We start from the raw sequence: 25,342 nt of genomic DNA on the forward strand, positions 1-25,342 counted from the left end.
GAGTAAACCTGAGATTTTTGTACTCCACCCGCACCTGCCGCACCTCAAATGAAAATAACTTGAAATTATTTCCTCTCTCCACAAGAAACATTTGGCCAAACTGTGTTTATTTCATTACAACTTGCTTTCACTTTGATCTAAAATTATTTGCACACAAATGCTGTATCAATGTCTATAGAGCACAACTAGATTGTCTTCAATTTTCTCCAGGGCTGCCAGCAGAGCTGATGAAATGTGTCACATGAAAGACCGAGAGTCGGTTAGTTCACTATTTAGGGAAGCGAGAAGGACAAGTCTACTTTCACAGTTTTCTCACTGGTGACGAACCACCTCCCAGCCCCCCAAGCCAAACACAACAAAACCTAGAATGAGCTTTTCAAAACTACCCAGCCATCTTTTTGTTCACACGTGCCCACAGCTGAACAGTCTGGCAAACACCAGTTCTACCCAAGGCATTAAGAAAACATTTACCTTTCCTAATTGTTGATGGTCTTGGAAGGCAGCAATCAGCTCCTCAGCCCACTGAAGTTTTTCAGGCGAAGGAGAAAACTGCTCCTGGACAGTGGCGATTTGGTTAGGGTGGATCACCTGCTTACCTACGGAAGATTCATAACAGTGGAGACCGGAAACCACAAACAGATGTTCAACCAAAGTGTTTCAACCACGCGCGACTCCTGAATGCCTCACCGACTGTTAAGTAACTAATTATTTTAGAACTTTTTAAAAAAAAAAAAGGAACCGCAATCAGGCAGGCTTTTCTAGAATACCAGTAAGAACAAATACAACAATGGAAGTAATTGTTTCCGATCCTATAGAACTGCCACCTAAGTGTCGCTAAGCTCTCACTTTTAGTTACAGGTGGACTGACTAGGCAGCCCTCTGAATAGCCACTGCTTTGGCTGGGGCTCAAAGGGTAATGCCTGCAAATTAGAGTGATTATTTTGAGTTAAAGTACAACCCCCCACCCCACCACCAAAAAACCCGAAACAAAACCAAACCTTTAAACAAGAATTCTCTCAAAATGTACCAGTTGTCTTTGGCTGTTTTGGCAGGAATAGCCTACCTTCCGTGATGTTTTTTAGAAAGTGGGCTCTTGTTTTTCACACCATTTACAAGGCCTTTAACCAGAGTAATATCAAATAGTACCTTTCAAGAATATGCTTTAATATTCTTTACCAAAGAATATAGTGAATCATTTATAAACACTAGTAGAAAATTGAACTTCAGGGAAAATACTGTATTGTAAAAGAGATGACAAATTTGTACCCTGTGGTCTTTAGGCTGCATCCTTTAAAACATTTACCAAAAAAAAAAAAAAATCACACATTTTCTCTGTCTAAAAATATATCAACATCTCCACATTTTGCTTACAGAATGAATAGCGTGTGTTCCGCTTAGATGATTACTTACATACCACAAATGAAATCCTGTCTCTGCACTCTTAGCTTTAAAAAAGCTTGATGATTCTTTGTGAAGTTTCAGGATTTTAAATAAAAACACCACACAAACACTGTGAGTCACAAGATTCTGTGAAATCATCCAGTCAATAAAAAAACAGTTTAGCAGTCAGGGAATTGTGGAATCTAATCAGGGCATTAACAAAATGCAGCATAATTTAATCTTGTAATAATGATGAGATTATATTTTATTACATGATCAAATTATGGACATATTTGACCCTTTAAAATGAATGAACACTTAATGATAATTTACTCTAAGTATATTTGTTGTTATGTCAACTTGCTTTACCTTTGAAATCATTAAATTGTTTTAACATTTAGTAAGCATAAATTGTATTCTTGATGTTTTATTAAGTCAAATCCTGTTTTCATTATTTCATCAAGTGAAAAATGAACAATATTTTCATAAAAATATTTTTAGATTGCACTATAGAATGAAATGATATTGGTATTAATGCTCAATAAAATGGTTTTAAAAATATTTCTAGTATTTCTTGAAAACGTGTTTAAGTTGGTAAATATAAACAAGTTTCCCTTACAGTGGCATCATTGAATATCTCATATCGCAGTTTCATTGTTATATCTGTTAGCCTACTGTTAAAATGCTAAAAGCCTGTATAAATAAAGATGATTTAAGTAACTTGAAGAATAATTTCTAGGAGCGAATAACATCAGTAATGATACATGAGAGGCTTTCTCAATAGTGGATATTGAAATTACATTGAAATAATCTAATAGTTGTTATAATATTATTCATAAAGGATGTCAGGTCTGGTAGTCATTTTATTATTAATTATTAGTTCTGAGTTTTGTAATTTATAAATGATATACACGATGTACAAAAAAAGCCAGATTTCATCGGAACTCCTTGGTATAGGCACTCTCAATCCAGGAGCAGACATAACTACGTAACACACTTTAAACTGCTAAGGGCTTTCAAGTACCAGGATTTGGGTCATGAGGCAAATTTTAAGATATGCATTGGGCTGTAGGGATTTATGAGCATTTGTTTCATGTGACACACTCTCTCGCTGCGTCCTATAAGCCTCAACGACTGTACGGCAGCCTTGACTGCCATGCGAGAGCGAAGCACATATTTTATACAGAAGAGTTGTTATGGACAAGTTACTGAGAGGGTGCAGAATTGGAAGACATTAAAATTTATGACCATGAAATCCTTTTTACAGTACCACTTGATACATCGTGCTTTAAATCAATACCTGTCAACTCTTTTAGGTAAGCGTATGATGGTGTCATTTTTGTCTTCTACAAAAGACTGCAAAAAAAAAAAAAAGAAAAAAGGACGAAAACCTATCGTGGCTCCTATTTGTAATCTTTCTTCTCAGCATGCAGTACTGGGGTAACCTTAATGAGTAAGTCAGCTGTTGAAGCTCGAGCCTGAGATTTATTTTGGGCTTCTTTTAATAAAAATATTCCTGAAGTTAACGGCCATTTATACAGCCAGGGCAGTGATTTAAAATCAATCTACAGGGACTGTGGCTCTGGGAAACAATGACAGCAGACAACAAGCCACAAGCCACTGCTGCTAACTTTTAAGAAACTATAGCTCAGTGAAATATACTTATTTTTTCTTTAAGCACGGAAACCCCTTCGAGCACAGACTGGGTCTTCCTCGTCAGTGTCAGGGATGCTTTCCCTGGGTTTGCCATCCTCAGAGAGGGCGTGCATTCCTCCCTGTCCCCCTCCCCCTTCTCGTCTGTGAAGCCCACGTCGCACAGTCAAATGTGAGGTAATTAGGGCTAACAGATCATGAGTGGTCTAAAATACCCACGTCAAAGCACTTATTACTAATTTTCAGACTATAAATAATTACATCTCTCGTTATCTGACCAAGAGTCTTTTATTGATTTGTAGAAATAAAATTAGGTCAAGGAAAGACCTTCTCTCTCAAAACTTCATCATGTTTGAGCCCACTCGGGAACACACACACACACACACACACACACACAAACACAAAATAAATAAAACTATCAACAGGGTTCTGGAGCGTAGCGCCTAGCGTGCTGCCCCACTCATGGTGAATATATACTGGATACGGTGCCCTCTGTCTCACCATTCTCCCTGCTTCCATTTTTTGGTGACTCGACATTCCCCGTTGCTCCAAAACAATAGTGCCAGGCCCCTAAGCTCCCCCTGCTGTGTTGGGCACAGACTTCAAGTTTCAACCTGATCTGAAATAACTCCTCTTTGTGCTTGAATGAGGAACCAGTTTAATTCAGTCCTGTCTCTTGGACAAACTCTCAAGCGACCTTTTCAGTTCCGGAGCAAACCTTCACCCCAGAGGAAACCCAGAGGCCCGCACATTCTGAGTGCTGGCGATAGAGGCAGGATCAAGTCCGTGTGTTCTGGTTTTTTCATTGAACTGGTTTTCATTTCAGAGCAACATCTGGCTGCTTGGGCGTCTGTGCCACATGTCTTAGGCCAACATCATCAGTAGATAAACCCCACGGCCTTTCTCTCTCTGGCATTAGATAAACTCTCATGGTGTTTTCTCTCACGTTTCCCCTTTGGGCAGCAGGGTGACCCAGCCCTGGGAAGAGTCAGGTAGGCTAGGCCGCTGGGTGCCACGGCGGGCGGTGGCAGCGTGACTCTTGTTCCTCAGTCCCTCGTCAACACGGGAGATGGACTAGTTAATAGTTTAGATGACTGAACTATATTTCTCTAGAAGGGATCAATCGCGTGTATTTAAACGCTTACGTTAAAGACAGAACCAGATGCCAGCGCTTTACTAAGTTTTAACACAGCACTGTGAACTTGCTGCTTAAGTCTTTTGGCTACAATGTTGGGTTAAATCATGACCCGTGAAGTAAGCTTTTAAATTCAGTATTACTTTAGGAAATGTTTCTTTCCAAAATTCCCCAGGGATGCATTTCTGACACATATAAAAGAGGGATCGATAGGGATGCTTTTATCTTTTCCAGGCCTTTTAGGTACATTTCTCTTTTTATAAAAAGTAATGCGTCCGTAGAGAAGGCTGGCGAAGCAGTTTAAGGCTCCCGTTCAACAATTTCTATGTGGGTTGTTCAGCCACATTGGTGGCCTTCTTCACAATGCATGGGCATTCTCCTGGCTTCTATTCTGGTTGTTCCATTTCCACTCATTTAGTTTCCCTGTCCCCTGACCTTCTCATCTTTGTTTAGAAGTGTCGGCCATTTGCTATCTCACGAGTGATTTGACACGGGACCACAGGCTTTACGGTTGTTGTTAATCGTCGGTGACCTCAGAAGTTAGTTTTAATCTAAGGTTGAAAAGTATCTCCAGGCATAATCTTGGGGAGTCCTCTGTTCTTAACCAATCTAGAAGGTGTGTTTTTAAAAAAATAAACATTGAGGTTCTCTTCCAATATTTTCTCTCATCCTGTTAGGGTTTGGGCACACTTTTTACATTCTTAGAACAGTGATATTCTTAGAATGTTTAAGCATAATTCCGTAAGAAAAAAAGGATCTTATGGTAATTTTATCCACAATTGTGTATTCAGCTGAAACAAATACATAAAAAGAACCTGCTATTTGATTTTTCAAAAGAAAAGATTTCTGTTGTGAAAACAAAATGTTCAGTTCCTCCCCTGGCTCACAGGTCTCTGAACAGATACCTACTGGCTGGCACTCCAGGCTTGGATTGCAAGAGACCTGCTAGTCTTGGTGCCTGCCAATGCCCATAGGTGTCACCAGGTACACAAACGCTTACTGGGATGTGAGTGCGGGGCGTTGACAGAAAGGAGGGGGTTTGAAGTCCTGGCGGGAGCAGGGGCCGAAAGAAACTACTTATGCGTTAAAAAAAAAATCAACCAAGATCTCACCAAAAATGCTTTAAGAAAGGAATGTTCTGGGTACTTTAGCAACATTTTCTTTTCCAGTGCAAGGCCCCATTCATCCTACCCAAATTCACTCACGAAACACTTCTGAGATATACTCAGGCCTTCTCTCTGGTCAGCAAAACCTGCAACAAGACTCACCGGGACTAAGCAGAATCTGGCTGCAACGTGGAGAGAAAACAAAACGAGTGATCTGTGCTTTGGGGGCCGGCAGAGCCAAAGAAAACCATTGCAATGGGCATATCAGGTTCTTGCCCTAGGCCTAGCTGGTATGTTCACATTCCAAAGAGTGGAATGCGTATATGAAATAGCTAATTACATTAGCAATACGCATTTCCGGTGAAGTCTCTGTCCCCCTGAAATGCTTGCAAACGTAGGCCCCATGCTCTCTCCTCCGGCGTGAAGGGTCATACCAGTAAAGCCCATGGCTGCTCCTTCCCTGGACTGCCTCAGGAGTCCGTCTCCGTCTCGGAAGTCAATGTAAACGAGGTCGATGGCTTGCAGCCCAAAGGCCTTCGCTACAACAATAATCTTTTGCCGGGCGTAGAGAATGTCCTGCGTGCCTTTACTGCTTGTTGCACCTGGAAATGGGATGTTGACAGAAGAGAGGACTTTAATTGTAGAAACGGAACCCAGGCGCGTTTTATAGGCGGACAACACAAAACAGAAAAAATAGCTCGCAAAGCCATCTGCCACCCTGAGAGTTGATCCTCACCAAAATCATTGTTCTGAGAGAGCGGAGAGATGGGTCGGAAGAGGGGAACTTACACTGCCCACATCGGTCTCCCCTGACACCTTTTAGTGCCATGCCTCGTACCTGCCGCGAAAGGCCCCATCCCACTTTAGGACTAGAACTACCTCCCACGTGGTTCCTTCCTGCCCGCCTGGAAAGTACCAATCTAAAGGCAGGGCTGCACAATGGTCAACGCCTCGGCCCGAGCACAGAGTGGGTGCGCGCTGGGGGTGCAGTGCCCGCCACAGCTGATGTGGAGTCAAAGGCTTTCAGCGTCCAGGTTTGGATGGGAAACGTGGGGAGATGGAGGGCGCTCATCTTTGAGGGGAAGACAGTGTTGGTAGGTTTTCTATCATACACTGTGCCTGGAAATAGTGGACCTAAAATAACACCCCCCCCCCACCTGCAAGGACCACGGTGGCTCCTGAAAGTGCTTAGGGGACGTCCATTTCTTAGTTCATGGGCACTGTGGTTGTGGGAATCGTGAATGTGGCTCTGACTCGACAGTTTCTAGTTAAATTCACACGCAGACCAGTGCTCTGGGGATGGTGAAGATCAGTGAAAACCGCCATGCCATCTCGGTGACTATTTCATCAGAGTCTCAAGATGCAAGTGAAGAGACACCGAAGATTTGTTGAAATAATATTTACACTGTCTATTGAAAGTAGAAGACAATGAATGAAAGCACAAGTGAAATTGCCTGAGAGTCAACTCTCAGGTTGCTGTGCTCACAGAATATTTAAGCAAAGGAGAGCTTGTTCACGGAATGCATTTCTTACGAGCACAATGTATGCCGTATATCCCGGAATGTGTCGGGGGCCACAACGGGCTCCTGGTTATTTATAAATGAACCAAAGTCGCCATGTACAGTTCTGGAAGCAGGGCAGCTAACCCGAGCCTGAAATTGTCAGCAAGGGTTAAAGCCCCGTCGTGGCTTGCAAATACATTGCCATGGAAATGCCCATTCACGAGGGGCAAAGAAAAAAACATTGGACACACATATGCACAGAGAGCGGGAAGGGGGATAAAGTATCTTTGACACCTATGCTGGCTCGGAAATCTTCTCCTCCAAAAACCACAGCATCTAGAGTAAGACCCACGTGAGGCCCGGTCTTCAGCGCTTCTTCACACACGGCCTGTAAAAGAGCAGAGCAGAGCAGAGCAGAGCAGAGCAGGTCTCCCAGAGGCCAGCGCGCTGGAGACAGCACACAGGGACAGAACGCTATGATTCCTAACACCGTGTGGCTGGAGACAGCCCCCAGTAGGTAGCCCCAAAGTACCCCTTTCGAATGGCATTTAATTTCGTCCAAGATAAGTAACTTGCTGTATATATTTACTTTGCTACTCGTAGCTATTGCTAAGATACACAAATGTAGCTAGAAGCACTGAATTGTAGCTCACTGAATTTCGAGAGAAACTGAGGTCACTTACATGTTGTATACATGTCTCCCCAATTACTTTTGCTTCAAGAGACTATCAAATAATGCTCATGAAACCATGGGTGAGAAGGAGGGACTTTTTTCTGTCAAATGACCTAATTGGCTTATTTGCATCAGGATCAAGATTTTTAGCAAATGTTCTCAGGATTAAATACATACATAACAACCACCAAAGAGTCAACAACTCCGGAAGGGGAAATGAAAATGCAGCAAGTCGTCCAGAATGACACGCAGGCGAAGACAGAGATGAGCTAGCATTTGTCACAGCTACCTCACTGGAAGCTGCGAAGATGGAGGCAGGACCTGCTAGTAGAAGTGGGTGGGAAGCCGTGAGAATGGTGTGAGGGCGCTGTTGATTCATCCCGGGGAGGGTCGTGAAGGGTTCTGAGTTCATCGTGGGATAATATATGGTGAAACAGCTGTTAAAATCGAATCACTGTATGAATCTGGTTGCGTTTAAGGGCTCTGTGCTTTGGATTAAATACAGGAATGCCAGGGCGGCCTGGAAGGGTTTGTGGTTAGCTGCGTAAACCCGCTGATTCCCAGGCCCTGGCTTGGAGCAGCACTCCGGCCTTCCTGCACGGTCCAGTGGGTCTCACAGTGTCCCGGCAGAGCACTTCCACACAGAGACTCTCTCCAGGACAGGGCAGCTGGCTCTTCCATTGGTCATTAGTGGAAGTCTTCTCCTGACCCCTGAGAACGAAGGCAGTGTGGACCCTCTGAGACGACACTGCTGCGTTGATGTCCCCACGTCAGGTGGAAACCAGCATATTTTGGAAAACATTATTATAAATGATCCCTGATGAAAGGGGGCAAAGTGAGCTAGCTATGAATTTATTAAAGCAGGGAGTAGAGTGATTCAGCTATGTGTTTATCAAAAATTCTTGGCTGAAAATGTATTAGAGGATATTTTATGTTCTGATATGACAAATTGAAATATAGCAAATCATATGTCTGTGTATGTTAACTTACAAATATTCATCTTCTCTGCTAGACGTTATAGATAACGTCGCAACAAAGAGGTTGGAAAATTTCCCAAGGAAAAGACAGTGTGTACTAAAGAATAATTCAGAGTTAATTCAAAAGGGGGACAAAATACATTTCCATGTTCTTTCGATCTATAAATGTAATCATTCAAAGCATATATTTAGAGTGGTCATATAATCAAAACGATTACCAGAATAAATAACTATTTTATCGAAATATTTAGGCCAGTGAAGTTCTTCTGCCTTTTGACTTACCCACACTCTCTGTTCTCTAAGATGCTCACAGCCTGGTTTCTGGGTTAATCGTACAAACGGTGCGCAAGATTCACTTTGCTTGTAAATCCTTCTAGGAAATTATTCTAAGTAACTGTTAAAATTGCAAACAAAAGCTCTCTGTAGGTGATAAATAAAATACTAGCTTATTAACCATATTATGATTCTCTTACCTTAAAATTGAGCAAACCCATTGCAGTTTCCACAAAAGGGATTAAATTCATTGGTTGTTCAAGTTTTCGGCCTCTTAAGTGGAATGAAAATTTGTCTGCAAACTAAAACCAAAAGTGTCATAGGTGATTGGGGGGGAGTACAAGCACTGGGATGTAGACAGAGAAGCAGTTTTTAAGTCTTTGACCCGAGGAAGTGAGAGCCGGCCTCTTTCCTCCACACAAAAGAACTTAAAAAGAGAAAGGCCAAGGGAAAAAGGTAACAAAGTTCCCACCAAACCAAACAGCAAAGCCCACGTATTATAATCCCCCCACTGGCCCCCACCCTCACCCCAAAGGAGCAGTCGGAGGCCTAGGAGTTAGAGCTCCAAGGAGGGATGCTCAGCGTCTCAATGCTGCCCTTGAAAACATATTTATTTAAGGCCTCCAGCCCTCCTCGGCTAAATGCAAATGAGGGCCAGCAACACCCCTCGGCCTGGCCCTACCTGCCTCTGTGTTCCTTGCTGCCCCGCACCGACCCTTCAGCAGCCTGCTACATGGACTCCATTTCCTCATGGGAGCCCCATTACCCTTTGTTCAGAAGGTTTTTCTCCATAATTTTTTAGCTTACCTAGGAAGACCTTAAAAAGGAAGTTTAATTCTTTGAAGACCAAAGCTCTCCAATTTTTTCCATGAGACCAGTTCACAGCTAGCTCTGTGCTGCCAGTGGGGTAGCCCAAATTCCAAAATCTATCATCTGGAAACATACAAAAGCTCCCGCACAGATTCCACACACACCCCCCTTTTCAAAAGGAAAAAAAACAACCCAAAAAAAACACACCCCACACTCTAAGTTGTAAATCTATTATGTCTATCTAGATCTAATAAGATGTGGGGAGATTAAAAAACAAAACAAACCCCCCCAAAGTCCCCCAAAGCCCACAGGTATGATAAAGATATAGTTTTTGTAAATAAAGATGAAAACAGATATATCCATTTTAAAGTTAAGGAATATTCAGCCATTAATGGATATCAAAGGAAAAGGGAATTTTAATCATCTCTCCATTCAGTCTCAGTTGGGTAAATCATATCTAAGAGATTTGCATAAATATCAACCATCAAAGACTTTTCATCTTCAAAGGGGGTTTCAAGACCCTATAAGCTTTGTACTGTAATCATCACAGGTCACAACCCTGCAGGAACAGGCTGCTATGGCAACATAAAAAACGAATGCTTAAGGCTTAGCATAATATTCGGACTAATAGAAAGGAAACTCATTTTAAAAGCTGGCAGCCTATTTACCAGAAGCGGGATTAGAGGTGTTATTTCCCCTTTTAGCTGCCCCCTCCTTGCCTGTGCGGCAACCCCCCCGAAAAAAAAATCTAATCACTGGGATCTTTAAAAAGCTTTTGAGCAATTTGCAGTAACTTTACAATTAGGCGAAAATAAATCACAGCTTTCAGTAATGAAGAATCATTCCCAGTTGCTCCCACTGCCCTCTCCCTGCCTCAGACATCACCGTCATCACCTCCTTAATAGCAACTTTTTCCGAGGGAAGGAATAAGTCAGCCGCAGTGAAGAGGGCTGCAAGGCACGGAGACAAGACGCCAAGGGTTTGATGTCAATGGAAATGAAAACACACTTTAGGTCACATTTGAGTTGGAAAATGGGGAGTAAGGCATTGATGCCTTTGGTGTGAAATATGCAGTGGGCTGGGGGTGGCTGATTTTACTGTTTTTCTTTCTCTTTAAAAACTTGCAACAGTCCTTGTTCCATTCTTTATGATAATGAACCACCCTGAAGTTTAAAATGAGATATACCATTTAAAATATATTTTTCTGCTTTTAGTGTGTGTGTGTGGGGGGGGGAGGCTGGGGAACTGCAAAGCCTTTTGTTTTTAAGCCAAGAGGGATATTTAAAAATGAAATATTCCCACTGCCCACCCCCCTCTTTCTTAAAAATTGCATTTAAGTACTAACACAAAAGGTAACTAGTGGAGAAGTTTCAATTAATTTTTTCAAAAGGAGACGATTAAATGTTTCCGGCCTGGTAAAGTGTTCATTTCATCGAGGTGGAGGGGGCTGGGGGGAGGGGAGGAAGGGGGGAAAATCACAAAGAGATTGGGGAGGAGATGAAGTAGCAGGGCTCAGCGAGTCTTTCAATTCCAGTGCACACCCAATAGTGTGCTGGAAGAATGCACACTGTTCGGGATTTGTGGGAGAATTGTCCCAGGACAAAGGAGGCAGAGTCATGCCTGTTCTCGTCCAATAAGCCGTGCCAGTCAAACAAGAACCCACACTCGCGACAAAAGGCGAGCCAGAGATTCTCACACAAAAGAAAACAAGTAAGCCCATCTTTCAGTTGTGCATCAGGCGCTGCGTTTTATGCTTCACATAAATACAAACGAAGAGGGGAAGATAAACAGCGCAAAAGACTCCTGTTAACTATAAATCCTTTTTAAATAATTTCATCTGGTTGTCTCCGCTGCAGTACGTGCCTCACGACCGAGCACTTCAGAGGCGTGAACAGAAACTGCAGTGGAAGGCTGGGGTGTGCGCTGCCCCGCCTCAAATGCAGGCTAATACCGGTGATCAATAGGCATTAACCAGGAAACCAAAGGGGAACACTGACATCGGGTTCCATTTCAACCCCTTTAAGACATATATGAATGGGCAGGAGCCCCGCAAGGCAGTCACATGCTCTGGCCAGTGTCTCCCAGCTTCTCAGGGTAGCCTGGGAGAAGAGAACTTCAGGGTCGAAAGTAAATACTGCCCCTGAGTATGGGTCTTCAAGAAGTCCACAAGAGCTGTTCAACAAAATACAAGGGAAGCCACGTGTGTAACTGAAAATTCCAGGGGGAAGAAAGGGGGTGGAAAGAAAATTTCCTTGCGGAAATCAAACGAGACTGGTAAACTTCACTTTAATCATATCTTGCATTTAATCTGATAGCAGGGGCGAAGCATGTCAGTCTGCTTCTGTGAAGACGTCAGCCTCAGCCCCCAGGGTAGCTGCACTCTATCCCACAGGCTCACTGTGAGGCAACGTGGACTTGCCGGCAACAGGTTTGACCCACTATATCAAAAATAGTATCCCCACATGGAATCAATACGAAAGTTGATGGATAAGCTATTTCACATTCTTTTTGGTGTGAACTTGGCATGGACAGCACGTCCCAATTTGGCCTCGTCGTGATTTCCAGGGTTCAGTGGCCACGCGTGGCTGGTGGCCACTGCAGTGGACAGCACGGAGGCAACAGACGTGTCTAGAGGCATGAAAGAGGCGGGCAGTTGCTCAGGTAGAGAGCTGCATCGGCAGGCGTGCCGTCTGGCCTGGATGTGGCACCAGAACCCAGCACGGTTGGCGCGCCCTTCCCACATCTCCATCATTCCCAGCCCCCGGGCCCTCTGCCCTGGAGTAGTGCAGCGAAATGCTATGCTGTTTAACGGAGATTTGCAGAATCAGAGAGAGGCTGAAATAAAATGTGGCCGCCCCCTCCCCTTAACAATTAAAACAATCATAACATAATTAAGCCCATTCCAAAGTTTTCGTAAGTAATTCGATGTGCCAACCGCTTTACATTTCAGGTTTTTATTGGCTGAAAAGTCTGTCATGAAACACAAACACACCTGTCAGCAATTAGAAAGGGAAGAAACGGAGAACTGCTCAGGAAATAATATCTGCACTAATTAAAGCCATTAGTTAAAAGCTTCCTGTTTATTCCTCCAGTTGCCCTATGGAGCGACCTTTTCCCTCCCGACTTTATGCTCATTTTTTTCATATCTGGTTAACATGCTGTCGCTATGCAGGATTAGTTCGAGTGAGTACTCAAAAATGAGTAAATAAATAAATCAGACCCATTGCCAACAAGTCCATGCCCACTCACAGCCACCCCGAGACTGTAACTAATTATGTGGGAGAGTAGAATGCCCGCTCTTTCTCCCAAGGAGCAGCTGGTGGTTTCGAACTGCTTACCACGAGGATCACAGCCCTACATGAGTCCTGGCAAACGTTATTTGCAGGTAAATTTTTTGTGGGTTTACCAGGTAAACCTGGTAATGGGTAAGGGTGCAAAACTGGATCCAATTCTTTGGTAAATTACTTTCCAAGGATTGTTCTAGGAGCTGCTGTAAGATCCAATCGACCGGAAAGCAGAGGCATCATTTAAGAAGGGATGCTGTACAGCAAACTTTGGGAGAAGCCAGACTTTTCTTGGTGAAGGAAACGGTCTCCTCCCCTGCCCCCCACTTCCTTCCTCTGCTCTGTGTTCACCCCTTCAAACATCCAGAGTCTCCCCTTCAGACTCCTCCCCCTCAGCTGGCTCTAAGGTGGTTCTGCAGAATGAAGCTTTAGCTACGCACCCATCGGATGTCCTCGGGGTGTTCGACCTTGGGGAGCATCAGGCTGGAAGGAAGGATCCGCGACTGCAAAAGGGCCTCCAGGTCTTCTTCAGCCAGCCCGCTGGACACTGCGTTGATTCTCACGCACCTTTCTGTTGGGCCAAGGTCAAAGTCTTCCAGAGTTTTGACTATTGTCATTCGCGCTTCACTCTGTGAGGGTTGGGAACATGGGGCCAAGTTGCATTTATCCGTGAGAGGAAACGGTGTCAAGCAGTCAATGGTAACAGTGATGTGGTGGGTTCAAGTGTGCACCATGGTCAGAGTCACACATGTCCTGTCCACGAAACACATGATAAGTGAAAATAAGTCGCCTGATCTGGGCACACGGTGGGCTTCCAGGCATCTCTCAAGATGAAGCCACACCCAGCTCACGGGCTCACCACACCTCCAGTGCCTTTCCTTCCTAACAAGGGGCCGGAGAAGCAGAGCGGGGGAGAGAGAGCACCGGGTTTACCACAGGGGACCGGGTCTGCATCCTTAAGTGAAAGCTCACAGCTGGAAAATGGCACCGATTCACGTTAGGGAGACCATATGAACTTTTATTTCTACATGCACCGTGAGTTTTACCCTTTTTTTTTGCAACTGAGGTGAATCCTGACATTCAATTAAGATGGTGCTCATGGAAAGCTGACACTTTATTCTATTTTTTAAAACGCTCCAATTTATTCAGCTGGAAGGCAATAAATAATATCACCAAGAAAGCCCATGAAGTGGCAAATGCTATATATATATATATATATCCTCTGACTTGATCGTCTGCTTCGAAGTTAAGAAAAAATGTTGAAAGTCTACCACAGGATTCGAATTGACCCTGGCAGTGGGGGAAGGGCGGCGGGGAGGGGTGGATTACATGAAGTTCAACATGCTTCTTGATGGCTTGGGGTGCGGGGGTGGGGGTGGGGCGCCTGGAGTTAAGCGATGGAAAGCACTTGAAGTCCTTCTTTCCTGCCAATTTCAGTTTCCAACACAAGTTCCTCCAGGTTGCCAACAGCCCTCCACAAACGCTCATCATCAGAATGAACACTTTCGGAAAAGCAGTTTCATTTGGGAAAGGCTTTTACGACACGAATAAAAGGCGAAAGGTCTCACTGGTGATGCCGTGGCTCCCAAGCAACACCAAGCCGCCTTCACAAGCTACAGCCGCCTGAGCAGCAGCTCTTCGCTAGGAAAAGAGTGAGGCAATGTGGAGGAGGAAGCGAATTCTTTAAGCCAACACGCGTCCGTTCCAATGCAGGAGATGAGCCAGGACAGTAGATTTAAGCCAGACGGAGGCAGGTCTACGACGGCGTGGAAGCAGGGAAGGCTTCCAAATGTGGTCTGAGTTACACAGTGTGAGGAAACAGTAGCTTAGAGTTGTCAGGTCAGATGGAAATAGAGCAGTGAGAACCAGTTTGAGACAGCTCTGTGGAGTCTTGATTTACAGCGCTTCCATTGCCAACAATTAGGCGAAGTTTAGACAGAAGCAAGAGCGAGAGGGATGATCCAGCCAAGAGTGACTTGGCTCCACATCACGCATCTGGTCATCCCACTACACCCCCACAAAAGATCCTAATCTTGATGACGGAGCGCAGAGTGAGCTTCCTCTCACGATTTGGAGGCTGTGTGCAGAAAGGCCCGGTGAGCCACTTCCAAAACAAGCGCTGCAAACCCTGCGGATCAGAAGAGCCCGGTCTACAACCGACCGTGGGGATGGCACCAGCCAGGCAGTGCTTCGTTCTGCTGCGGTTGGCCACTGTGAATCAGGAGCCCCACTCGACAGCCACAGACAACAGAGCCACGCCGTCTGCAGCCGCCGTGAGAGAAAGGCCTGTGGGCAGTGTGTCTGCAAACCCTCCTTCTCAGAGCGCCTAGTACGGTGTAGCCCGTACAGTCTCAAGGTTGCTCCAACTTGGAAACATTTCAGCCCAAGGGCTTCCCTCAGCACTGCCAGGCAGGCTTGTAAAGGGTGTGTGGAAAAACTGAAGGGAGCTAACGAGGTGGGGTAAGCTAAGAGGCCTTTTAAAATCAGAATTATGTGGATAATCAGCTCATCTTGGCAATGGCAGTGTCCTAAATCATTAATGTTGGTGTCGAACAACCGGCCCGCTGAGCACAAATTTGAAAGAGACTGGTCAAGGCTCACGTTCTAAACCGGTTTGTGATTTTCTCTAAAGTCATATCGTCATGTTTCGGCACATTCAGGTTTACTTGGTAAAATTCAGACGTGGTGAAATTGGCTGCAAACGAAGTACCCAATTCCAATTTTCGGCTAATCTGATTAGTACTTTTCATGTTATCATAATGAGCTGTGTGTACACAGGATTTTATTAGACTTTTTTTGGCTCAAAATTGAAATCGAGCTCTTTTCACTTCATTGGCTGTACCTTTCCTGAAACAAAAACAAAACAAAACAACCCTTCTCCCCCCAAACCAATGACACTTTTGGAGGTATAAACACCCTTATTAGCAGGCTGTTGCTTGTTGTAATTTACATAAATAAGTGTGCATCCCTCTGGTATGTATCCCCAAATATCAAACAACTTCACCGAGTTTACACCAACCAACACGCATGTTGATTTTTTCCCCTTTTGGTATTTTAATGGTGAAATATGTTACCATGCTAGCAAGCACACCCATGCCATCTGTTGGGCTGAGATGAAACAGTTTCTAAGAACAATTAAGTTTAGTTCTTAGTCTTTAGCTAGAGAGTCCCCTTCCTCCTGGTTGTGAAAAGAAAGAAATGCTGCCTTTCTGTTTCTCTCTCTGTGTCTCCAGCCCCTCCTTTCAGTCTCTCTTCCTCATTTTTGGGGGCTCCTGTCTGTCCGTGACCCTCCTCCTAGCTCCCACCTGGTTCGGTGGAGTAGTAAGAAGTGGCCGGGCAGGCTTCATCTTCTCAGAATGGCTAGCCCGGTCAACTCGGGGCATTGCTGGGAAATTCCCTGGGGATCGATGGAAAAGGAAATGAAAACAAAAGGAACCATTCCAAAGAGAATTTCTTTTTTAGCGGGCTGTCTTATATTCTGTTGTTAAAAATGGCATTCTAAATATTGTAAGACTATATGACAGCCTTGGCAAGCTGCTCTCAATGTGGAATTAACTTGTTTGCCTAAAATCTGACAAGCTGGAAAAGAAGGAACTGGGGGAATTTTCAGCAGCTGCAGCAGATCTTTGAAGAGGCCAACGAGCCGAGGGTTTGGTTCCAGAGGTAAACTCCTCGGAGCACAGGTCACAGAGGAACCTGGCACTGGCCCCTGTACTGAGAAGTGCGACAGGCCCCCCTTTCCGTGGTGAGCCGTGTCCTGAGCTGCTCAGTGCAGCGGACCAGTGGCTAATCAACTTGTCCTGATACACAAGCCACTGTATTATGTGACTCGGTCTGCGCCAGGAAGCAAGGCGTGCTACGATTTCAGGGACTGGGTTCTCGTCACCTGGGGAAGAGACACGCTCCAGTGACGTCAGGAAGTGGCTAAATCAACCATCGCTGAGATCTGCCGGCTCTGAAATTAAAGAAGAAAATATGCGTGCAGTTGGTTCAATTGGCACCCATTAAAGCTAATAACTAATCATCCTTGCAAGTTCCTAGCTCAGAATGATCAAATCTGCAAAGAAAACAACATCCGTCCCCACTTTTACACTCCAGTGGAAGGGGTGGTCCCTCCCGGCGGGGTGGCACAGTCTCGCCATCTGGAGAATAAATCGAGTGTGAAGTACAGTATAGTTTGGGACCAAGCTCCGTGGCGGCAGCTCAGCAGTCAGTTCATTAGTTCCAAACTTCCCGGGATTAGAGCGGCATCAATTCTACTGTCGGACAGGATGAGACAGACAGGATCCGAGATTCAAGGAGGGCACTGACAACCAGGAGGAGCCCTTGGACTTACTTATCAAACAACCAAGTGCAAACATACCCCAATAAATGCCCGAAATAATAGCATTATCCCAGTTTGGTAACATCTGAATTAATACCTTTCCTTTCTCCCTGCACTCCAGTGCTGTCTGTGCCTGGATGGCTGTTTTCGGAGCAGCCCTAAAGGGCAGTTTTAGATTACCCTGGATGCAACAGGAGCCGCCCGTCAGGAAAAGGAAGCGAGGCCAGACTGACTGAGATGGGGTGATTAAGAAACACCGGAGACTTTTAAAACCCCCTGCAGGTGAAAAACATTGGGATTAGGAGAAGGAAAAAAAAGGTGAACAATTAAAATTTGTATCCTACAAAAAGGCAAATTGTCATGTCACATGTTCTGCTAAATCCCGCCCATTTCATTTCCATCTTATCTTATTAATAAGATGATATCACAGGCACGGAGTGGTTCAAAAATTGGACCAAGAGTCTCTACTCTCAGCATCTCCTCTACATGGGAAAAATATTTTTTAAAGATTAAGTTTAATGATATCAAAATGATCAAGTTTAAAATTATGAATAAATATTGTATGGTAATGTGAATTATTAGTCAATAAAATTATTTTTAAAACCCTTCAAACAAAAGTTTGGCTTACTATAAAAACCTCTGAGTGGCTTGTTTCATTGCAGGAGCTTCCTTTCCATATGACTTCCTTGTAAACCTTTCTATTGAAAACAGAAGTGCTTGTGATGTAAAACAGACCGTCATTAGGAGCAGTGATCTCTGTATCTTTCCTGTAAATATATAAAAACTCATTATAATATTCTAAGAAACTGTTACTGGCCACACTGAAAAAAGGTCAATAAGAAATTCCAAATGAATTTATACGAAAAAGTAAGCGTTAGCTTTTTCTATTCTATTGCTTTTTTTCACATGGAAAAGATATGTTCATTTGCCTGTTTTTGAAAAAAAAAAAAAAGAAAAGAAAAAGGAAGGAAATCTACAATATTGGGTGTACTCGGTATGTCCTGGCCTGTGCTCACTCACTGACCCATTTCATAAACTATTACTGCCAGGTATCCTTCTGCTGACTCTGAACACACAGGTTTTTTTGACAGAGCGAAGTTTTGACGTGTTCATCGTGAAAGACACATTAAAGCACAGGTCTATCGCCCGACGCTCCGATCGGCTTTGTTCCAAAGGGCCGCGGAGGCTCAGGATGCATGCGGTGGGCAGCGCATCATGTGTAACCGGTATTTCTGCCCTTTGGAGATTTAACTGAAAATGTGAAAAACCCATACTGACTAGCACTAGGCTACAATAAACCTATGAAAGACTATTCATTTTGAAGGTCTCAAAGGAACTCGAAATAGTTTTCTGAAGGTGATAAAGTTGTTTTCTTTTTTTTTAATCATTTTATTAGGGGCTCATAAAACTCTCATCACAATCCATACATACATCAATTGTGTAAAGCACTTCTGTACATTCGTTGCCCTCATCATTCTCAAAACATTTGCTCTCCACTTAAGCCCCTGGCATCAGGTCCTCGAAATATTTTTTTAAAAGAGAAAACAATCAACTGGAGTCAGATAACTGCGCCTCTGTTCAAATTCACTGCACATGCCCTTAAAATGCGTACATTTCACTGTATGTAAATGGCACAACAAAAGGAAAAAGAACTGCCAAACAAATAGAGAACTCCAGTCAACAGTGCTTGCTGAAGTCTTTCTGGGAAGCATGTTGTTGCCTACACCCTATTTGAAATGTATAAAAAGAGTGCGATGTGCTGACAGAGGGCAGTGGGGACCGGTATTAGAATAAATAAGGTAACGTAAAATACCAGTGGAAGAATAATACTGAAAGTGGGCATAGGTTAGATACTGTAGACTCTTCCCAAAATCTCTGCTGTATTCAGTTTTTATATTAAAACTTAGGGGAAGATTTTGGACGGGCCTCCAAAATGTTGGTAGTTTTTGGAGCTGGCTGGTAAGCACAGGCTCTCTCTACTTTCGCATCTCTCTGAATGGTTCCATTAAAAAGCTAAAAACGGATTAGTGACTGAAATGTAATTGTACTTGCTGCTCGAGGGGCATATGTTTCAGAAGATCATTTCTGGCTCGTGGTTCTTTTGGGGGGAGAGGAGTATCTTAGGCTGTCATCTAGTTCATCCATTTAAGGAACATGATTTAGCTATGTTTTGCATCCTGACGCCCCTAACATAGACTTTAATGGCTGTGCATCTATTCAGAGTCGTCCCGGTCACTCACTGGAAGAACGTCTCCATCACACCCAAAGAAACACCACATCCTTGAGCAACTGCCCCTACCTCCGGCCCACTCCCAACCCTGGACCCCAATCCATGTTATGCCTCCACAGAAGGCCCTGCTCTGGGCATTCCATATCAATGGAATTAAACAACAGATGGTCCTTTGTGACTGGCTTCTTTCACCACGATGTTTTCAAGGTTTGTCCACAGTGTCCCTGTATCAGCCCTGCGTTCATTTTTATTGCCAAATAGCATTCCGCTGTGCAAAGAGACTCACAACAGACTCACTGCCGTGAGCCAGTGCTGACTTATGGCAACCTGGTAGGACAGGGTGGAACTGCCTCTGTTAGTTTCTGAGAAACTAAAGGAGTAGAAAGCTCTCTCTCCTGCAGGGCAACCTGCTGGCCTTATGGGGAGCAGTCGAACATGTACCCACGATGCCATCCAGGCTCCTCGTGCAGGCAGACCACCTGTTCTTCCATCAGTTAGTGGACTTAGACGCTCCCACTCTTTGGCTATTATGAACAATGCTGCTGCTAACATTCATGCCCAAGTTATTGTGATGACATGTTTTCATTTCTTTGGGGTGTATACTTGGGATCTGAGCTACTGGTTCACTTGGTTAGGTCTATGTTTAATCATCAGAGGACCTGCAAAACACTCTTGCAAAGTTGCCCCCCAGTTTGACGTTCCCACCATGTACGGATGAGGGTTCCAGTTTCACTAGCGCTTATTACTGTCTATCTGTTTTACTACAGCTATCCTAGTGGGCGCTACAGAGCTCTGCTTGGTATAGTGCTCACTCGTTGGGATGCCAACGGCAAGGGCAGCAGTTTGAAACCACCAGCCACTCCTCGGGAGAAAGATGGGGCTGTCTACTGGAGAGAGTTACCGTCTCAGAAAACCGCAAGGGCAGTTGTGCCCTGTCTTGTAGAGTGGGTCGTAAGTTAGGGGGTGTGAGGAGCTCTTTTGTCGTGGTTTCGACTTGCATCCCCCTGACAGGTAATGACGTTATGGATTAAAGTATGTCCCCCTAAAATCGGTGTTGGAATTCTAACCCCTGTATCTGTTGATGTAATCTGGTTTAGAAACTGTTTTCGCTGTTAGTTAGCTCACAGCCACAGAGGGTGGGTCTACATGTAGTCATGTCTAGGTTCTGAAGAGCACAGGTTAAACACAGGGACAAGCACACACGGGGAAGACAGTGGCCAGGTCCGGCCCAGTCAGCTACTATAGCACAAGGAACCCAGGAAGGCCCAAGACCAAAGGAATCGACAGGAGCCCGAGTCGTCAGAACTGTGGGGAAATCCATTTCTGTTCTGTACGCTGCTCATTTGTGCCTGCGTGTTAGGGTAGCATGAGAAAACTAAGGGAAGATCTTTGGCCTGTTTTTAAAAAATTGTTGGGAAAAAGCCTCAAACATTGGTCAACTCAGCCTTTCTCAGGTGCATAATTTAGCAGGATTGTTTACATTAATCTTGTGTAACCATCATCTATCACTGACAACATTTCCAACATAAATAAAAACCCAGTGTAAGACCTGAAAAAAATAATAATTTATAAATTATCAAGGGTTTGTGGGGGAGGGAGGGGAAAATAAGCTGATACCAAGGGCTCAAGTAGAAAGAATATATTTTGAAAATGATGAGGGCAACAAATGTACAAATGGGCTTGACACAATGGATGCATATATGTATTGTGATAAGACCTGTATGAGCCCCCAATAAAATGATTTTTAAAAACCCACCTCTTCCCAAACCATGGCTCCTCATATCCCCTCTTCCCTGCTCCTTGTTTTTCCCTTATGAACGAGATGACACAGTATTTGCCCTGTCGTGATGTCTCTCAGCAAAATGTTCTCCAAGTCTATCCATGCTGCAGTACATATCAAGACTTCATTTCTCTTAATTCTTTACCTGTTTTCTTTTTTTAAAAAACTTTTGAGTTATGAGCTCTTTACATATTCTAGATACAAATTCCTAATTAGGTATAGAATTGTGCATGTGGGTGGTCTCTTGTTTGATGGGTCCTTCGAAGCACAGGAGTTTTTCACGTTGCTGAAGTCCACTCTATTTTTTACTTCTATTGTCATGTCTAGGAAATCATGTCTTGTCCAATCCAAGGTCATGAATACTTATGCCTATGTTTTCTTACAGGAATTTGTATCGCCTTTGTGCTTATATGTAGGTTTTTCATGCATTCTGAGGTAACTTTTGTATATGGCCTGAGGTAGGGGGCTTGTGATGTTTTTGTGTTTTCAGACTTTATTTTACAAATGAATACGAGGAAGAGCACCTGGGAAGAGAAAACCCAGTGGAAAGGAAGGGCTCATTTCTATGGATGTCCTCACTCACCTGAGGCCTGGCAAGGGAACCCTCACCCGCCCACTGGCTGCATTTGGGCTGCTTGCTGTCACAGGCAGACCAATCGGTCACCTCCTCCCTGTCTCCACTCTGTTTTATCTTGTCTTTTCACCACCTCCTCCCGATTGATTTTCCTCAACTCCATTCATTCCTGCTCGCCTTTCTCCCAGGACTCTGGTACACACCCTCCTGAACTCTCAGGGACCTCCCCACCCCCCCAAAAAAAACCACAGGGAAATACATGCACAACTATGGAGAGAAGATGTGTCCTGTGGGCATGTGCTGACCGTGTTGTATGAATTTCTTGTTAGCTCTACGATCTGGTTGTGTAGTTTTTTTTAAAAAAGTTTTATTGAGGTAAAAATATATATCGTAAGACATTTGCCAGTTTGTCATTTTCAACATGTACCATTCAGTGACATAAATAGGATCATGGATATTTGTCCTTTGGCGACTGACTGACTGCACTCAGCACACTGTTGCCAACATCCCTCCATGCTGAAGCGTATATCAGGTGGCATTTCTCTGTCTGGCCGAGGGATCGTGTTACATTGCATGTATGTCCCACATTATGAGTCTCCCTTTATCTACTCATGGGCAGGAAGGTGGTTTCTGCATTTCAGCTCTTATGAATAGTTACTTCTGAGAGTGTTTGCTTGCATTCCTGCTGTCAATCCTTTTGGTTATAGACCCACGTTTGAGATGGCTGGGTTGGCAGTGCACCTTTAAAGGGTCACTTTGCATAAGCCTTAAGAACTTTTTGCAACTATATTGTATTGTGGTTTGGGTAAAAGTTTACAGAGCAAATTAGCTTCCCTTTCAACAATTTATGCACATTTTGTGTTGTGACACCAGTGAGAACCGCTCCCTTCAGTGTAACGGCACTCTTTCCACTTCCGCCGTGGATTCCCCAGTTCCATTCTTTCTTCCTTCCCTCCTCCTTCCTGCCTTCTGAACTGGGAAACCGCTACCCTGGCCGCTTCCTACGGCCGAGTGTCCTGAGGAGCATGTTCCTAGTCGGTACTACCATTCCCTTTATCCACCTATTGCTTGGCTGATCTCTGTGAGGAGGGTTGATTTCCGATGGACAGGATGTCTGGGGTTTTATGTGACTGAGCATTTTTTTTATGTTTTTCTCTCACGTTGCCCAAGATTGTTGACTGTGATCGCAATCAGAGTAGGTGGTGCCGATGGCTGGACACCATCCAGGTCTTCTGATCTCAGGCGAATAGAGGCTGAACTCAGTCCATGTGGCCCATTTGTCATGGGACGATTTCCTTGAGTCCTTGATTTCCTTTGCTCTTCTTTACATCGGATGGGAAGAGGCCGACAGATGCATTTCAGATCGCCGCTCACGAGTTTCTAAGACTCCAGAAGCTACTCAGCAAAGTCACATATAAACCATTGTGTTTGCAGACTATGTTATGCCACGTGACCTCGCTGTCCCCAAAGATTGTGGTCCTCAAGCCCAGTGACTCAGCCCCTCAAGATATTTGCTTATGGCTAAGAAGTTTTTTAAAATCATTTTATTGGGGGCTCATACAACTCTTATCACAATCCATGCATCCATCCATTGTGTCAGGTACATTTGTACATTTGTTGCCATCATCACTCTCAAAACATTTTCTTTCTACCTCAGCCCTTGGTATCAGCTCCTCATTTTTTCCTCCCTCCCCACCCCACCCTTGATAATTTATAAATTATTATTATTTTGTCATGTCTTACACTGTCCGACGTCTCCCTTCACCCACTTTCCTGTTGTCCATCCCCCTGGGAGGGGGTTATATGTAGATCCTTGTGATTGGTTTCCCCTTTCTAACCCACCTTCCCTCTACCTCTGAAGACTGTGCAGGATATTTTTTCTTCCACGCCAATACTTTCTAGATGTGGATTCAGTGACGCTGATAATATTCTTAATATTGTAGAATCATTATTATGATCCTGTCCAAATTATTTTGTCCCCATTAAGGTAGACTCAATGTCCCCATCAGCAAAACCACCCCTTTCCCTCTCCTTCCCGTTATTGCTAACCTCTAAAAATCTATGGATTCCAATTAAGAGGGGGCTTCAAAAGTTCATGGAAAAATCGTTAAAAGATAACGAAGCGTCCTCACTAACTTTACGATGACTAGTGGTTACTTGTTGGGCCTCTAACCCTAAGGCTAGCAGTTCGAAACCCCCAGTGGCTCAGTGGGAGAAAAATGGGGTTTTCTACTCTTATAAAGGGTTACTGTCTGGGAAGCCCACAGGGGCAGTTCTACCCTGTCATATAGGGTCGCTGTGAGTCAGCATTGACTCGATGACTGTGAGTTCATTTGTTTCTATTTCCTTATTTCACATAAGGGAGACCCTACAGTACTCGTCCCTTTGCGACTGACTTCTCTCTGTCAACAGGATCTGCTCAAAGCTCCTCCATGTTGTGGCCTGGGTCAGGACTTCCTTTCTCTTTGTGGCTGAGCAAGATCTTACTGGATACATGGATCACATTTTGCTTCTCAGATGCACATCCTCCTTGATGCACATTATGGTTGTTTCCAGGTTTGGGCAATTGTGTGAGTAGGATTTTAACAAGTGGAGAGGAGGTGGATTACACTTAGCAGAGGGTTGGAAATGGGCAGAGTAGAGGCAGGAATAGTCACATCTATGTGACTCCCTCGGTGATGCAAGTCCTTGCTTAATGCCTTCTGCTGCTCACTGAAGGGCTGCAGGTTTAAGCACACGCAGAGGTACCGTGGAAAAAAGACCTGGCAATTCACTTCCCAAAGTCCACCGTTGAGAACCCCTGGGCCGCAGCGCTGCCCCACACACACGGGGCTGCTATGAAGCAGTACTAAGTCCACAGTCACTGGTGCATAAGAGAGGACTTCGAAAAGCCCATGGTGTTAAGGGTGGGGGCACCACCTGATACCCAGCCCCTGAACCGCATGGTATTGTTGTTGGGTTTTTTGTTTTGTATGTTCTCTGTAGATGCAATCCAGAATAGGTGAAAATATAAGGATAATAACTGGATGAATAGTTCCTTAGGGTTATCACAGGGGCGGTTGGGAGGAAATGGGGAGCTAATAATGAGTACAAGAAAGGAGAAAATGTTCTCAAAATGACTGCCGTGATGGCTGCACAATGCTTTTTAATATAATCAGACCGCTGAATTTTAGTCACATGTCATAGATGTGAATTGTATGTCAATAAAAATGGAGAAATGAACAGAGAACAGATTTCTCCATGAACTTTTGGAAGGCCCCTGTCCATGCGAGGTCAGGTAAGAAGGAGGTTCGCTTTAGGGAATGAACACAAAGATGGAGGTGATTTCCAAAAGGCAGCTCCGAGCGCCCAGGATTGAGAAGTCCAAGGCCTGAGGCTCCACTCACTGGGAGGGCTGGGAGGGAAGGTGGTGGTGGGATACTAATTTCAGTTCAGTTGAAAAATATCTCGGGAGAAGCTGCCTTGTGCTGACTGTGGGTCAGCAGACTATCCATCTGGGCTGACGCTGACCCTCTTAACTAAGAGGAGGACGTCCCTGCTTGGCCCTGCGTGTCATCAGCTCCTCCTCCATCCCCAGAGCAATGACACCTCCGCTTTGTCCTCCAGAGGCCGCTTGCCCAAAGCAACCCAACTTCCCCTTG

The 25,342-nt window shown here is 44.4% G+C and overlaps 1 protein-coding gene across 1 annotated transcript in view; it reads right to left on the bottom strand.

Annotated features, from left to right (window-relative positions):
• CLYBL (citramalyl-CoA lyase) overlaps positions 1–25,342 on the bottom strand; it is a 285,813-nt gene that overhangs the window by 20,111 nt on the left and 240,360 nt on the right. The window contains exons 3-7 of the mRNA XM_075563458.1: positions 13,234–13,422; positions 8,900–9,001; positions 7,071–7,164; positions 5,709–5,876; positions 472–596 (exon numbers count right to left, since the gene is read on the bottom strand). Of these exons, the coding sequence (XP_075419573.1) occupies positions 472–596; positions 5,709–5,876; positions 7,071–7,164; positions 8,900–9,001; positions 13,234–13,422 (678 nt within the window). The remainder of the gene's footprint in view (positions 1–471; positions 597–5,708; positions 5,877–7,070; positions 7,165–8,899; positions 9,002–13,233; positions 13,423–25,342) is intronic.

Source organism: Tenrec ecaudatus, chromosome 11, assembly GCF_050624435.1.
Source record: "Tenrec ecaudatus isolate mTenEca1 chromosome 11, mTenEca1.hap1, whole genome shotgun sequence".
Classification (NCBI taxonomy): Eukaryota; Metazoa; Chordata; class Mammalia; order Afrosoricida; family Tenrecidae; genus Tenrec; species Tenrec ecaudatus.